This window comes from Haliotis rubra, unplaced genomic scaffold, assembly GCF_003918875.1.
Source record: "Haliotis rubra isolate DU_JTF1 unplaced genomic scaffold, ASM391887v1 Scf80, whole genome shotgun sequence".
NCBI classification, from domain to species: domain Eukaryota; kingdom Metazoa; phylum Mollusca; class Gastropoda; order Lepetellida; family Haliotidae; genus Haliotis; species Haliotis rubra.
In genome coordinates, this window is record NW_025767524.1 from 408193 (window position 1) to 421532 (window position 13340).

A 13340-nucleotide genomic window follows, 5' to 3' on the forward strand; every position below is an offset into this window, starting at 1 on the left:
TTCTGAGGTCTAGCACTGTATCCTCCCTAGGGGTTGTGACTTGTGCTCGATCTGATCGCTAATGGTAACATATCACATCTTATCATTAACGTCATTAGTTTAACTTCCTTTAGAGGCATTTAGAAGCTGGTATGATGAAGTGGAGCACTTTTTATGGATAGACAACTTCTTTGTTGCAGTAGTAGTTGCGACGTTTCGGTGTAGATCCTAACACCGTTCCAAGCAAATGATACACAACAATTGCACAAGGAGAAATATATACATGGCGGGTATTGGGTTTCACAATAGAAGAGGTTGATGTACGGTGTGTTGACATGAGACTTGTTGTTCAACCTCTTCTATTGTATAAACCCAATACCCGCCATGTATATATTTCTCCTTGTGCAATTGTTGTGTATCATTTGCTTGATAACGGTGTTAGGATCTACACCGAAACGTCGCAACTACTACTGCAACAAAGAAGTTGCCTATCCATAGAAAGTGTTCCACTTCGTCATTAGTTTGCTGATGTTTTTTGGCCAATCGGCTGATAGTCGATGGATGACAACCAATGCAGCTCTTGCAATAGCCCTCAATCACATGCCAGCATTCCGCAAACCAATTACTTGCCATCTTTGAGCAATTGTCAAGGTGACGAAGCCCCTTATTTGCTCATCAACAAGGACATCAGTTTCCCAAATTATCGAGCAAAAAGAACAGTTTACTGAAACTTGATATTTGCTTTATGATGGATACACAAATAGCACGTGATGCTCGCCCTTGATCGTAGCACTTGCACATTTGAAATAAATGTATGGTGCTCCCGAAGGGTCAATGTACAAACGAACATAATTATAATATTAATGTATATGGTTATAAGGGCGCTGTGATACCTTTTCCCATTCATTGACATCCCCACATTTCAATGCCATTGATGAATGGTGAAAAATCAAACGCTTAATGTTACTTATACTTCAGTACGATCGTACCGGACACTTTTCGCACTGTTCCTGTGGCCTGAACTACCAGGCTTCAGAGGCGCTGATAAATCACAATGCCTTAAAGAACCTCTTTTTGAAGTACTCGTAAGCTACCAAGGTGTCTGTTACCATTGCAAGGTTCTTGGAAAATGTGTTGGAAACACAAAATTAATCGTCAACATTTTCGTTCGATTTTTAAGCCATTGATCTCAAACGGGCGTTAAACAACAAAATCCTACGTTTGTTTGGTCAGATGTTGTTTGCAAGGCCTGAACTATGGCTGCGAGTTCTGCTGTGAAGATACTGGAGTTTGCCCGGGAGATTGTTTAAGACTTTTTGGGGGGGTATGTAGGTACCAAAACCAGTAGTACTCTTCTGATTTCAAGCACATTCTAACAAATCCCAAATTAATTAAACCACTCACTAAATATCTCATTCATACAAAATTATACCAAACAATCTAGCAACAAAAACAATAATACTCTTTTTTACCATTTTAAAAATTGTTATAAATATGTATATATGTTCTTTTTACTTTATAACCATTTACTACACCACATCTATATTAATTTCAAAATTTCTAATACTCTTTACCTATTTCATATTTGTTTTTACCTTTTTAATTCGGCATCCCATTCAAATTTCCCTTAATACTCAGTTGTTGGGTGTTTTTTTGGGGGAGGGGGGTAGTAACACCACACTTTCAAAATTTCTAGTTTTTGTTCCCCTCATTTCTTGTATAAGTGTACTACACCGTCACCGAAATACCTTAGTTGTGCGTGCCACATTAAATAAAGCAAATAACTACTACTACCTTACTCCAAACGACACACCCCTGCTTTATTGATAATTGGGCTGTTTCATTATTCTACAGGGCAAAATATCATTTCCAACGCTGCCTACAATATTTTTGTTGGCAGTTTGGGGTGTAGGCAGTTTGGAACTGTAGGCAGTATGGAACCTAACCATTCTGAGCTCCATATATTATAGCGTGTTTAATGTGACGACTGTGGTAACTCCATACCTTAGCCAAACCTACAATAGTCTTAACCTTGGATCACGTTGTGGAACTCGGTATCCACACATTCCTTGTTTCCCAGCTGTGCCTGTCTGAGATCCGTGACTGGGCGTGTCTCCTTCTGCGCCCCCACACCCTTATTGGAAACCTTTGATAAATGCCACGATGTTATCTACGGTCAACAGGCACACTTATCTACGACACACTGACACACCGTAATCACACCGTCTTGGATCTAATGTCCATACTTGTCAATACACAATGTTAAACTGGTTTTGCCATTATCGTCAGGTTGGATTTATTGGCTATGGATTGTGTAACTCACAATGTCGAAGCATTTTTACAAATATATTTATTCACTAAATCTATGAGCTGTGAGCTTTTACGTTACTGACAGTCGCACTTTTAGTAATCATATGTTGACCAAAGACTTACAATTTGACCCCGAAATATGACATAATAACCGCCTGGCAGAATCACAAATTTAGAGTTCATTGTGAATATTAACACCGAACTAATTCTGGAACAGTTTGGAATTGGTTCATCAAAATAAAATGCCTTCTCACTTGACCATATAATGACTACTCCCCCGTAAAATATGAATATAGTGTTCGTCTTTGTTTGCGTGTGTGTTCGCGTCGTTAAACGTTAAACACAATGACGAGGAAGTCGGATAGTCATATGTCGTCACTGAATATGTCGTAAAGACGTGTCATTGAAGACGTCATGCAAAATATGTTGTCTCACATCAAGACGTGTTATCACTGAAGATGTCGTACAGACATATTGTCTCTGGCATATAGATTATATCACTGAAGAAGTTCTCGGGAGGTCTTTATATGCACAGTTACAATAAGCTCATTTACCATAACTAATGTTGTTGTTGTGGGAAGATTATCGGGGTCTCGCCAGGTGTCTGTGAAGAAGTCCAGTCTCCCCGCACAGTATACATTGTATTGTAACCAAGAACACTGCAGAGGTTATTTGCGAATCAATTCATGCGCCCCTCCCAAAATATTTCAGATGTAGACTAAAGGTTCATATTTTACTATAGGAGACTTTGGGTTGTTTTCGCCTTCTTTGTTAACATTAATCAGTAATTATTTTCACCTGTTTCACAAGACCGACATTTTTTTAGGGTATTAATGAAAAGGGTAACGACCCGTGTGTAATAGCTACTTTTTCATAAACAACAAACATCAATACATAAACCACTGAAATCTCATCTAGCTGAAAATAATAGTGTTAATAATTTCAGATCTGAAAAACGGGAACTATTGTACAGACGCCTTGTGCTCTAATTCATTACACAATAAGAAAGGAAAAAACCAACCCTAAAATATTAGCCATAACCTTTCCACATAAATTGTATATCACAAAATGTAATTTCAAAATCAAATAACCATTACTCTTTAAACTCTTGCCTTGATAATAAATCATTTAAACCTTGCTTACCCAGGGGCATCCTGCATATACGTGTCAACAAATCTGAGATAAGACGCCAAAAACACAAGGTCCAAAGCCACACCCTTGCTGTACATCAATGTTTAAAAATGTCTATTTGAACAGCGTCAGTGAGACAGGCCCCAGAGTTACCTACTACATCAGAACGAGGCGAACAGTGTTGTATCATTTTTCGGAATCCTGGTGCCAATAAATTAAGGCGTGGGGTGTCGGGTGGTATTAAAGCTTCTGTTGGCCTGGACATTTAAACACAATACACCGTACCCATGGCCATGTCCCCACCACTGTGGGTACTCGTTGTGGGATTATCCATTGCGCAAGGTAAGATCAATTGTTATATGATGGTAAGTTTGTAAGTTATGTCCGTAAAGTCAACTATTTGTAGTTAAATAGGTTGAGTTATTGACATAAGTTATATGCATTCCTCACGGAGTTTTTATGAAAATGAGAAAAATACTGTATATTATAAGCACACGGATTATCATTTTTGTATATCGCTTTCTCGTCTCGTGTTCTCGCTTTGTCGCGGCCGTATTTGAAGGCGAGAAAGCAATGTCCCATCTGGGCTTCCGTACGATTGAGGTACTTTATATTTTCATTTCGGGTTCTTGCCCAGAACAGTTTATTCTCCATTCCAAACAAGTACTGTTTATGTGTGAGAGATCTCATAGTCATTCAGTCACGCAATACGTCTCACAACTGTAGCATTACGTATACTCAACAAAAAGAGTTAAGGATCACCCCAATATTTAATATCTAAGTATTGTATGGATCATAATATGAACTATCATATACTTTAATTTTGAAAAGTGGGGGCTCCTTAACTTTTTTGACTGAGTATATTTAATGTGATTTACTATTATACCAATAATGGTTGTCACCCCCTTCAATTTTTTAATTGGAGAGGTGGGGGTGATGGGGGTTAGGGAGGGGGTGACAACCATTATTGGCATGAGTATATTTCCATACCTCGAAGCAACTGCACATTAAGCCCCCTAGTTATATTATTTGGTGATCTGGGTCGGAATTGGTCCTCGGCAACCCATGCGTGTTGTAAGAGACGACTAACCGGATCGGGTGGTCAGGCTCGCTTACTTGGTTCATGCGTATTGTCATATCCCAATAGCGTAGATCGAAGTTCGTTGTGTCAATCACTGGATTGTCTGGTCCAGATTCAGTTATATACAGACCACCGTTACATTGCTGGTAAATTGCTGAGTACGTCATTAAACAACAAACAAACAACTGGGTGTTCGGAGTTAGTGATGTGTGTCTAAACAGCACCCCATTCCACCCAGCTCGCCGACAACTCACTCGCCTTCGTTTTCCGTATCAGTGAATGAATGAGTTTAGTTTTACGCCGCACTCAGCAATATTCCAGCTATATCACGGCGATCTGTAAATGATCGAGTTTGGACCAGACAATCCAGTGATCAACAGCATGAACATCGATCTACGCAATTGGGAACCGATGACATGTGTCAACCAAATCAGCGAGTCTGACCACCCGAACCCGTTAGTCGCCTCTTACGACAAGCATTTGTAACTGAATATCAGTTCTAACCCGAATCTTTACGGGTTGTTTCCCATGTCAATCTGTTCAGTGGGGTGTTTGTGCAAGAAAACAACTGTGAAATGTGTTTTGATGAATATATAACTTAAAAACGACTTATGCCATTTCTATATCTCCAAACGTACCCTATTAAATACTTTGTGATATCGCTAGCCAACTTGTTTGTCAGTACTACACGTGGATGCCGCCCCGCTCTCCCCTCTCACGTGCTACACGTGCGATGACCCTGACGACCCCGACGACTGCACATTTGATGAAGTCACGTGCGAGCAGGATGAGGTATGTTTCACAAAAGAAAACGAGTGAATTTAGTTTCACGCCGCTTTTAGCAATATTCCAATTTCACGGCAGGGGACGCCAGAAATGGGCTTCACACGTTGTACCCATGTGTGGAACTGAACCCGGGTCTTCAGCGTGACGAGCGAACGCTTTACCCACCAGGCTACCTAACCGCCCCAAAAGAAAACGAAATATCCTGAAACAAACGTTCTTGTGCCTGCAGAATACTCCTGATTATACAGTGGCCACTACGAAATACCATACGAGACCATGCAACAGACTTTCTTAATTCATAAAATTACTTTTTTAAACTAGGATAATGATTGATCAGCAGTCAACGTTTGTTAGCACGATGATCAGTTGCTATGATCAAAAGGAAAGTAGCCTACACACCATTGTTTCAAACAAGAAATGGTTATCCGTGTTGATGTATTTGAAAGGGTTATCGTAGCTGTGTGCTTGACCTTAAATCTGTATTGTTTAGGAGTCCGTTTCAGGATAGTAATTAATCTTTGTTAATGCCTGTAATTGTGAGGTCAAACAAGTTTTCAAGTATATTGTCCTTTTCCCGGCAGCGTAATTGTTCGTGGTGAATATATAATGGACAAACATAGTTAGGGATATATGTAAATTTTGAAATTATTAATAATGATCTATTTATTCATTGACACACTGATAAAATATCAATCATAAAAATAGCAATATCCCTAACTTATTTTGTCCAGTATATATATATATTCCTGTAACAACAGAACTGATTTAATAGTTTCAGAATGGAGGATATGGTAAATTAGCCGAAAGTGGACATGGAATAAAAATTCTTTGCTGTATGTGTTATGTACCAATGTTGACCGCCTCCCCGACCGCGTCATACCTAAAGACGTTAAAATATGGTACTTGTTGGTCCCCGCCTGGCGCTCGGCATTATGGGTACAACAAGGACTGGTCGGCTCGGAGTCAGTATAATGTGTCTGAGTGGGGTATTCATGCTTCACTGCGGCATGGTATCTCAGTGGGCTAGCACTATAAAACCAGCTTCAGTCTGGGCTAGTACAAGCAGCCGCACATACACATACACACGCATGCACGTCGTCATATGAGCGAAATATTCTCAAGCACGACGTTAAACCCAATTTCACCTCACCTCACCTCATGTATCAATGTAAGCCGTTCCATAGTGTAACAAGGGAAATGCTCTTCTGGATGTGCAACGTCTTTGTTACAATGTATGCTACGTTTCGGTGTAGATACAAAGGTAGGTAGGTAGATAGATAAGGTTTTAGGGCGACCTTGGGCCTTAAAAGGCCTATATGCGCCCAACACTTAACAAACTGTTATATTTTTGTTCAGTTAAACTACGTCGTACTTACCCGCTTTAACGAGGAAGTCTAAAACAGCTCTTTGTATGCAATCATACATTAAATTATCGCAAAGTATTGCGTTCATTGAAAAAGTATTTTAGGTTTTGTTAAGCTTTCTTTCTTTTAGAGCCTTACATGGGTTTTCATGAGCTGGACATTCAATTGTTGATGCAAACATTCTGTCAAGCATTATCTCCCTTGTTCACATACTAACGTTTAAAGCATATCTGCAGTCTGTTTAGTATAGTTTGTGAACACCTGTATCGTTGTTTGTGCCAGGTGTGCTACTCCATATTAAGGAAGGAGAGAGGTCACCTTCATCCTCAGCTGGGATGTATGAAGAAAGAGGTGAGATATTGAAGTATTTATACACCTCCCAGCGCCACCTACCGACGTCAGTACATTTTCAGTCAAACTATTTAATCTACGTACTAGCAATAAATGGTTTGGGGACAAGAAGATGTTAATACTCTTTATTGTGCATTTGAAAAGCGCTAGTGAAGGACGATGCCAATCCTCATCCGACTCTATAAAAAAGTTAGTGTTTGAGGGTAGATGCTCTAGTTAGTTTCTACGCGGTATACTGATATCTGCTGGATATTCTCAATGCACCCTCGCACAATTGGACCTGTTCGAATCCCTCATTCGCCTCGATAATATCCTTAGTTTGTCACTCTCATACCTAGTCCTTGGCCTAATGGAAGAAAAGTGCCTATCTTTTAGGATTTCACAGCAGCAGTAAAAGTATTATCCAGTAATTAGTATGGCACCTCTCACCCTCCAAACATTCTTGTCGATGTGGAACTAGCCACAGATATACCCAGTCATGTCAGTTTCCTGCCGACAAAGTCACCCAACGCATCCACTGGATCAGAAAGATAAATCTCATCACGCTGATTCTACCTTATCTAAATCCCTAACATGTTAACTTCCGCTTATCACCTTCCAGACCTGTTATGAGTTGGAAGGCAACAACACCGACAGGTGCGACTCTGGGGCCTTCCTCGACGGTGACCGCTGTGCGTTCTGCTGCCAGAAGCCCCACTGCAATGTTGACGCCATCATTATGGAAGGTAACTCAAGGACTTCTACCTTGTATCGCAGTCAGATGTTTGCTGTTAGCTGGTTATCGGATTCACGACTCCACAAATTAAGGACAGACGTCCCATACGTCCTTATTTTAAGGTAGACCAACCTCTTATATGGGCGTACCCGTGAAGATCCCGGTTAGAATTGATCTTCAGCAACCCAGGCTTGTCGTAAGAGGCGACTAACGGGATCGGGTGGTCAGGCTCGCTGACTTGGTTGACACATGTCATCATATCCCAGTTGCATAGATCGATGCTCATGCTGTTGATCACAGGATTGTTTGGTCCAGACTTGATTATTGACAGAGCGGTGCCATATAGCTGGAATATTTCTGAGTGCGGCGTTAAACAAACAAACAAACAAACTTGTATTGGCGTATGATGCAGACATTATTATCACTGTGGATCAAAGAACAGCTGCATATACCGTTTTCGCTCTATAGTCAACATTTTCTGGCGCCGCCCTCTTCAAGTACCTCAATTCTGTGCATTCTTTAGTTCAGGCATCGGCTGGTCCATGTTCGAATCCTAGATTCCAACCCATGAGTGTAAACGGCCTGTGAAACACAGGTTCTTCTTTTTATGACTGATCTCGGACTCCAATACCGTAATATACTGAAAACAGTTCCAATTGAAGTCACACCCGCTCACTCACTGATTTGTGTTGTAGAGGTACCGACGACCAAGCCTCCCGTCACCGACGGGGCAAAGATAGCCGGAGACGGACAGACGGAAGGGCATCAGTGTTATGTGTGCAATGGCGAGACGGACAACGCTCTGTGCAGTCAGCCAGACCACCTCCACACCTGCCCCGACAATGCCGTGAGTACACGAAGTATGACGTCTGGACATCCAAACTGTCAGTGTGTTTATGTTGCGACTGCGATATTAACAGCGCACTATGTTCGTCTACAGACTGTTGGTAGTTGTAAAGGGTCCTAGTCAAAAGGGCCGCATCAAAAGGTCAAAAGGGCCGCAAACCCCTAGTCAAAAGGGCCGCATCAAAAGGTCAAAAGGGCCGCAAACCCCTAGTCAAAAGGGCCGCATCAAAAGGTCAAAAGGGTCGCAAACCCCTAGTCAAAAGGGCCGCATCAAAAGGTCAAAAGGGTCGCAAACCCCTAGTCAAAAGGGCCGCATCAAAAGGTCAAAAGGGCCGCAAACCCCTAGTCAAAAGGGCCCCATATAAAAAAAATGTATTATAGTGAAAGGTTATACATCTGTACAATGTATACTTTATACATACTAGTTCAGTTTAATATGATATTTTTTTCAATATCTGAAAGCAAATGCTGACAAAGAATAGATGTATGTGATGTTTATTTATTTCATCTAAGCATAAAAATGATTTATGATTATGACAAATACTTTGGCAGAGAAATGCATTTAACAATAGTACAGTACCACAACCCACCTGTAAGAAACTAAAATATTTCACAAAAACACATATCCCTTTGATGCCATATTTGTGTTTTGACAATCATGTAAGCTGTCACTAATCCCTAAGATTTCTTTGCTCTTCAGTGAATACTGTCAGAATATTTTAGAGTGTTGTTTTCATTGTTTATAAACCTTACAATTGAAATACATGTCTCAGTTGAGTTGACTCAGTGTCAATATGTGACTATAAAATCCTGGATAGACTTGTTTTGGATATCACTTCCCTCTACCATGGCAGTAAAGTGTGAGAAGTGTTTGAAAACTCAACGACGTAGTCCCATGGTTGATTCAAATACCTCTGAGAGAGAATCATTAAACTTTCTGTATTTTTCACTCTTTTTATAAATAGCCCGTAAAGCACTCAAAATGTTTCCTGATAACGCTATCTGATTTAGTGATATAATTATACATTTTTTATCAACAGAGTCGCAGGCTTTACGGAAATCTATAAATGCTACATAGAATCTACCCTTCCATTGAGATATATGTTTTTGAATAATCAATAAAGTGAGGAAAAACCAGCATACCACCCATTTGCTAATATAGACAGATTGTTTATTTCTCTGCCAAAGTATTTGTCATAATCATGTTTTGTTACTTACATGAAATAAATAACCATCACATACATCTATTCTTTGTCAGCATTTTCTTTCAAATATTGAAAAAATATCTTATTAAAAACTGAACTATTGTGTATAAAGTATACATTGTATAGATGTATAACATTTTACTGTAATACACTTTAAAAAAAAAGATCGATGTTATTGTGTTTTTATATGGGGCCCTTCTGACTAGGGGTCTGAGGCTCTTTTGACTTTCTGATGGGGCCCTTTTGACCTTTTGATGCTGCCCTTTTGACTATGGGTTTGCGGCCCTTTTGACTTTCTTGCGGCCCTTTTGACTTTCTTGTGGCCCTTTTGACTTTTCCGTTTTGATGCCCTTTTGGTGCCCTTTTGTCATGCGGCCCTTTTGACCTGTTACCGTTGTAAAGACTGACCAACTTAGTTTGTATATAAACTTATTATTATTTATTATTTATTCACCGCATTATTCACTCCAAGGCTTCATTATGAACAAAGCTAAATGCTGGGGTTCAGCCGGTCACTTTTAATTCTAAGAGTTTTATCTTATTGACAATTATTTTCCAAACTCCAGAATCTCTTATCCATGAAACTGAGCTTTCCCGTTTCTATTGCTGAGCCGACTTTAATGTGAGCTCAGTTGTGATTGTGGTAATCTTGTTGTTTGTATTTCATCGACTTTGTTTTCAATAGAAACAAAAGATAAAAAGCCTACCCCCGTCTAGATATTTCTGAAAAATTATTGCCCGAGAAACAATTTTGTATGCAGCCAAACCAAAGGTGATAGTACCAATCAACCTGTTTTTTTTCTCTGATTAACAAGTCATTGTTGTTTCACTAAATACTTTGTGTTGATATTTCCAGACCGCTTGCCTCACCACTGTACACTATGGGTCAAAACACTCCGTTATCACCAAGATGTGCTCCAAGTTACAGGTTAGTTGCATGTCGTCACGAATAATCCAAAGTGAGCACACACCCATATTTGATATAGCGTCTGGAAACAAAACAAACCAGAAATCGATGTTCGATGATGATGTATTAGATTGATGCGGTTGTCAGAGAAGCGTTTAGCATCTTGAGTGTTTCGGTAACGCCTTGAAAGCTTTGGTGAGTGAGTGAGTGAGTTTAGTTTTACGCCGCACTCAGCAATATTCCAGCTATATGGCGGCGGTCTGTAAATAACCGAGTCTGGACCAGACAGTCCAGTGATCAACAGCATGAGCATCGATCTGCGCAATTGGGAACCGATGACATGTGTCAACCAAGTCAGCGAAACTGACCACCCGATCCCGTTAGTCGCCTCTTACGACAAGATAGTCGCCTTTTTTATGGCAAGCACATAGGTTGCTGAAGACCTATTCTACCCCGGATCTTCACGGGTCTGAAAGCTTTGGTGGCTCTTTTGTCAAGTCTATTTTACTTCAAGAGTATACTTTCTTCTTCCCGTCAGTATATCTGAATGTGTGAGTGAGTTTAGATTTACGCCGCTGTTAGCAATATTCCAGCAATATCACGGCGGGGGACACCATAAATGGGCTTCACACATTGTACCCATGTGGGGAATCGAACCCGGGTCTTCAGCGTGACGAGCGAACGCTATATATGAATGATCCTTCTCGGTGTAAGTGTATAAGACCTTTTTCTAAATGTATGTTGGTGACCAATAGTTTTACAACATCATCGTTCAAGGTGAATGAGTCAAAAGCCTTGAAAAGGTTTTGTGTTGTAGACTTGACCCAACTTGATCATCCAATGCACATCTCCGTTGTGTCACGATAGAATGGAGCTGGATAATCGACGATTGCCCTAACCTATCCTCTGCTTATTGCCCACCAGACCTTCTGACGTGACTGTAACCCTGCATCTCCACCCAGACCTTCCTGATCTTCCAAACTCCGTGAACTTGACTCAAAAGAATTCTTTGCATTCCCAACATATATGGGCCAAGAGTTCCCAGTTCCACTAAGCAGTTTTAGGGAAGATGATTGTCAAAATATTACTTTAACACAGGCCTGTGATAGTTGTAGTCCAAATAGTCGTTTTGTGAAACTGTGCCTAGGTCAATGTTGTTGTTTGTTTTTGTTTTGTTTTGTTTTTTTGTTTGTTGTTGTTGTTTTGTTTGGGTTTTCTTTTTTTTTTTTTTTTTTGTGGTGTGTGTGTGTGTGTGTGTGTGTGTGTGTGTGTGTGTGTGTGTGTGTGTGTGTGTGTGTGTGTGTGTGTGTGTGTGTGTGTGTGTGTGTGTGTGTGTTTCATCATCATTTATTAGCAATAAAATTCCACGATTTTATACCTGTCTGGACTTTGGGCACCCGCTCGACCTTCAAACCCTGAGACCTTGCCCCCTTCGGTAAAACTTCTCTACCCACAGGAGCAGCACGGGTTATTCCGTGTTTGGTCAATAAACCTCCACCCGACTTTCCACCCCAAAGACTAACACTATAAGAGAGTGAGGACAGAGTCGGGTAAATCTTATACTCTTACATTATGGTGTGGTTCAAGTGTTATACCAACACCGTTACATTATGGTGTGCTTCAAGTGTTATACCAACACCGTTACATTATGGTGTGGTTCAAGTGTTATACCTTTGATAACACCGTTACATTATGGTGTACTTCAAGTGTTATACCTTTGATAACACCGTTACATTATGGTGTGGTTCAAGTGTTATACCTTTGATAACACCGTTGTTTCTGTCAACCCCAGTCATGCATGAACCTACAAGAAAACAATGACGACGACTGTTGGGATGAAGATGAGGCGTATGGAAAGTGTTCTTATTGCTGCGAAGGACCCGGATGCAACAAGGCAAAGATACCCGGGAGAGGTAGGCCTATGGATGCAGAGATACATCGGCGCTCAGTGTGGCTTTTAACTTGTTGATACTTTTCCTAAAACACTGGGCCTTTGATTGAAAATTGATATACATTGTAGTTTCATGTAAACTTCTCTGGGTCAGGCTCACCAGCAATACGTCCTGCGACGTGATTATTTCTATAAGACAGGACACAGTTAAATACTTTATTATTCAAGGGTTCCATGGAACGCTATATTACCTTGTGTATTTTATTTTAGGTTATGCTTTTAGATCGTTGTAGCAAAGTTTCGTTGTTGAACTAGGTGAGGAGGTCCCTGACAACCACGTTGCCCCTCCTCCCGGTGCCCACCAGGAATCAAAAGATAACCCACTAAAACCCGCAGGGCCTACCAGTAAGGGGCTACCCAGGAATCGAGGATAGTAAGACTTCCCAAGGAAGCAAGGAAACCAAGAATCCCTCAGGAAGCAAGGAAAGCAAGAATCACTCAGGAAGCAAGGAAAGCAAGAATCACTCCGGAAGCAAGGAAACCAAGAATCCCTCAGGAAGCAAGGAAACCAAGAATCCCTCAGGAAGTAAGGAAACCAAGAATCACTCCGGAAGCAAGGAAACCAAGAATCACTCCGGAAGCAAGGAAACCAAGAATCCCTCAGGAAGCAAGGAAACCAAGAATAACTCCGGAAGCAAGGAAACCAAGAATCACTCCGGAAGCAAGGAATCCAAGAATCACTCCGGAAGCAAGGAAACCAAGAATCCCTCAGGA

At 40.7% G+C, this 13340-nt stretch overlaps 1 protein-coding gene across 1 annotated transcript; it reads left to right on the forward strand.

Moving 5' to 3' along the window:
* The first annotated feature begins 3511 nt into the window (after positions 1 to 3511).
* Positions 3512 to 13128, forward strand: LOC124261564. The gene is made up of 8 exons (XM_046695891.1): positions 3512 to 3762; positions 5184 to 5293; positions 6934 to 7002; positions 7604 to 7727; positions 8413 to 8564; positions 10625 to 10696; positions 12468 to 12588; positions 12882 to 13128. Exons 1-8 carry the CDS (start codon positions 3708 to 3710, stop codon positions 12998 to 13000), a joined length of 822 nt encoding a protein of 273 aa, XP_046551847.1. The 5' UTR covers positions 3512 to 3707; the 3' UTR covers positions 13001 to 13128.
* The last annotated feature ends 212 nt before the right edge of the window (positions 13129 to 13340 follow it).

Excerpts from the sequence above, each read along its gene's own strand:
- LOC124261564 (XM_046695891.1), top strand. The coding sequence starts at position 3,708 with ATGGCCATGTCCCCACCACTGTGGGTACTCGTTGTGGGATTATCCATT. Across the intron at positions 8,565-10,624 it reads ACACCTGCCCCGACAATGCC|ACCGCTTGCCTCACCACTGT; the intron begins GTGAGTACACGA and ends TGATATTTCCAG. Across the intron at positions 10,697-12,467 it reads AGATGTGCTCCAAGTTACAG|TCATGCATGAACCTACAAGA; the intron begins GTTAGTTGCATG and ends TGTCAACCCCAG.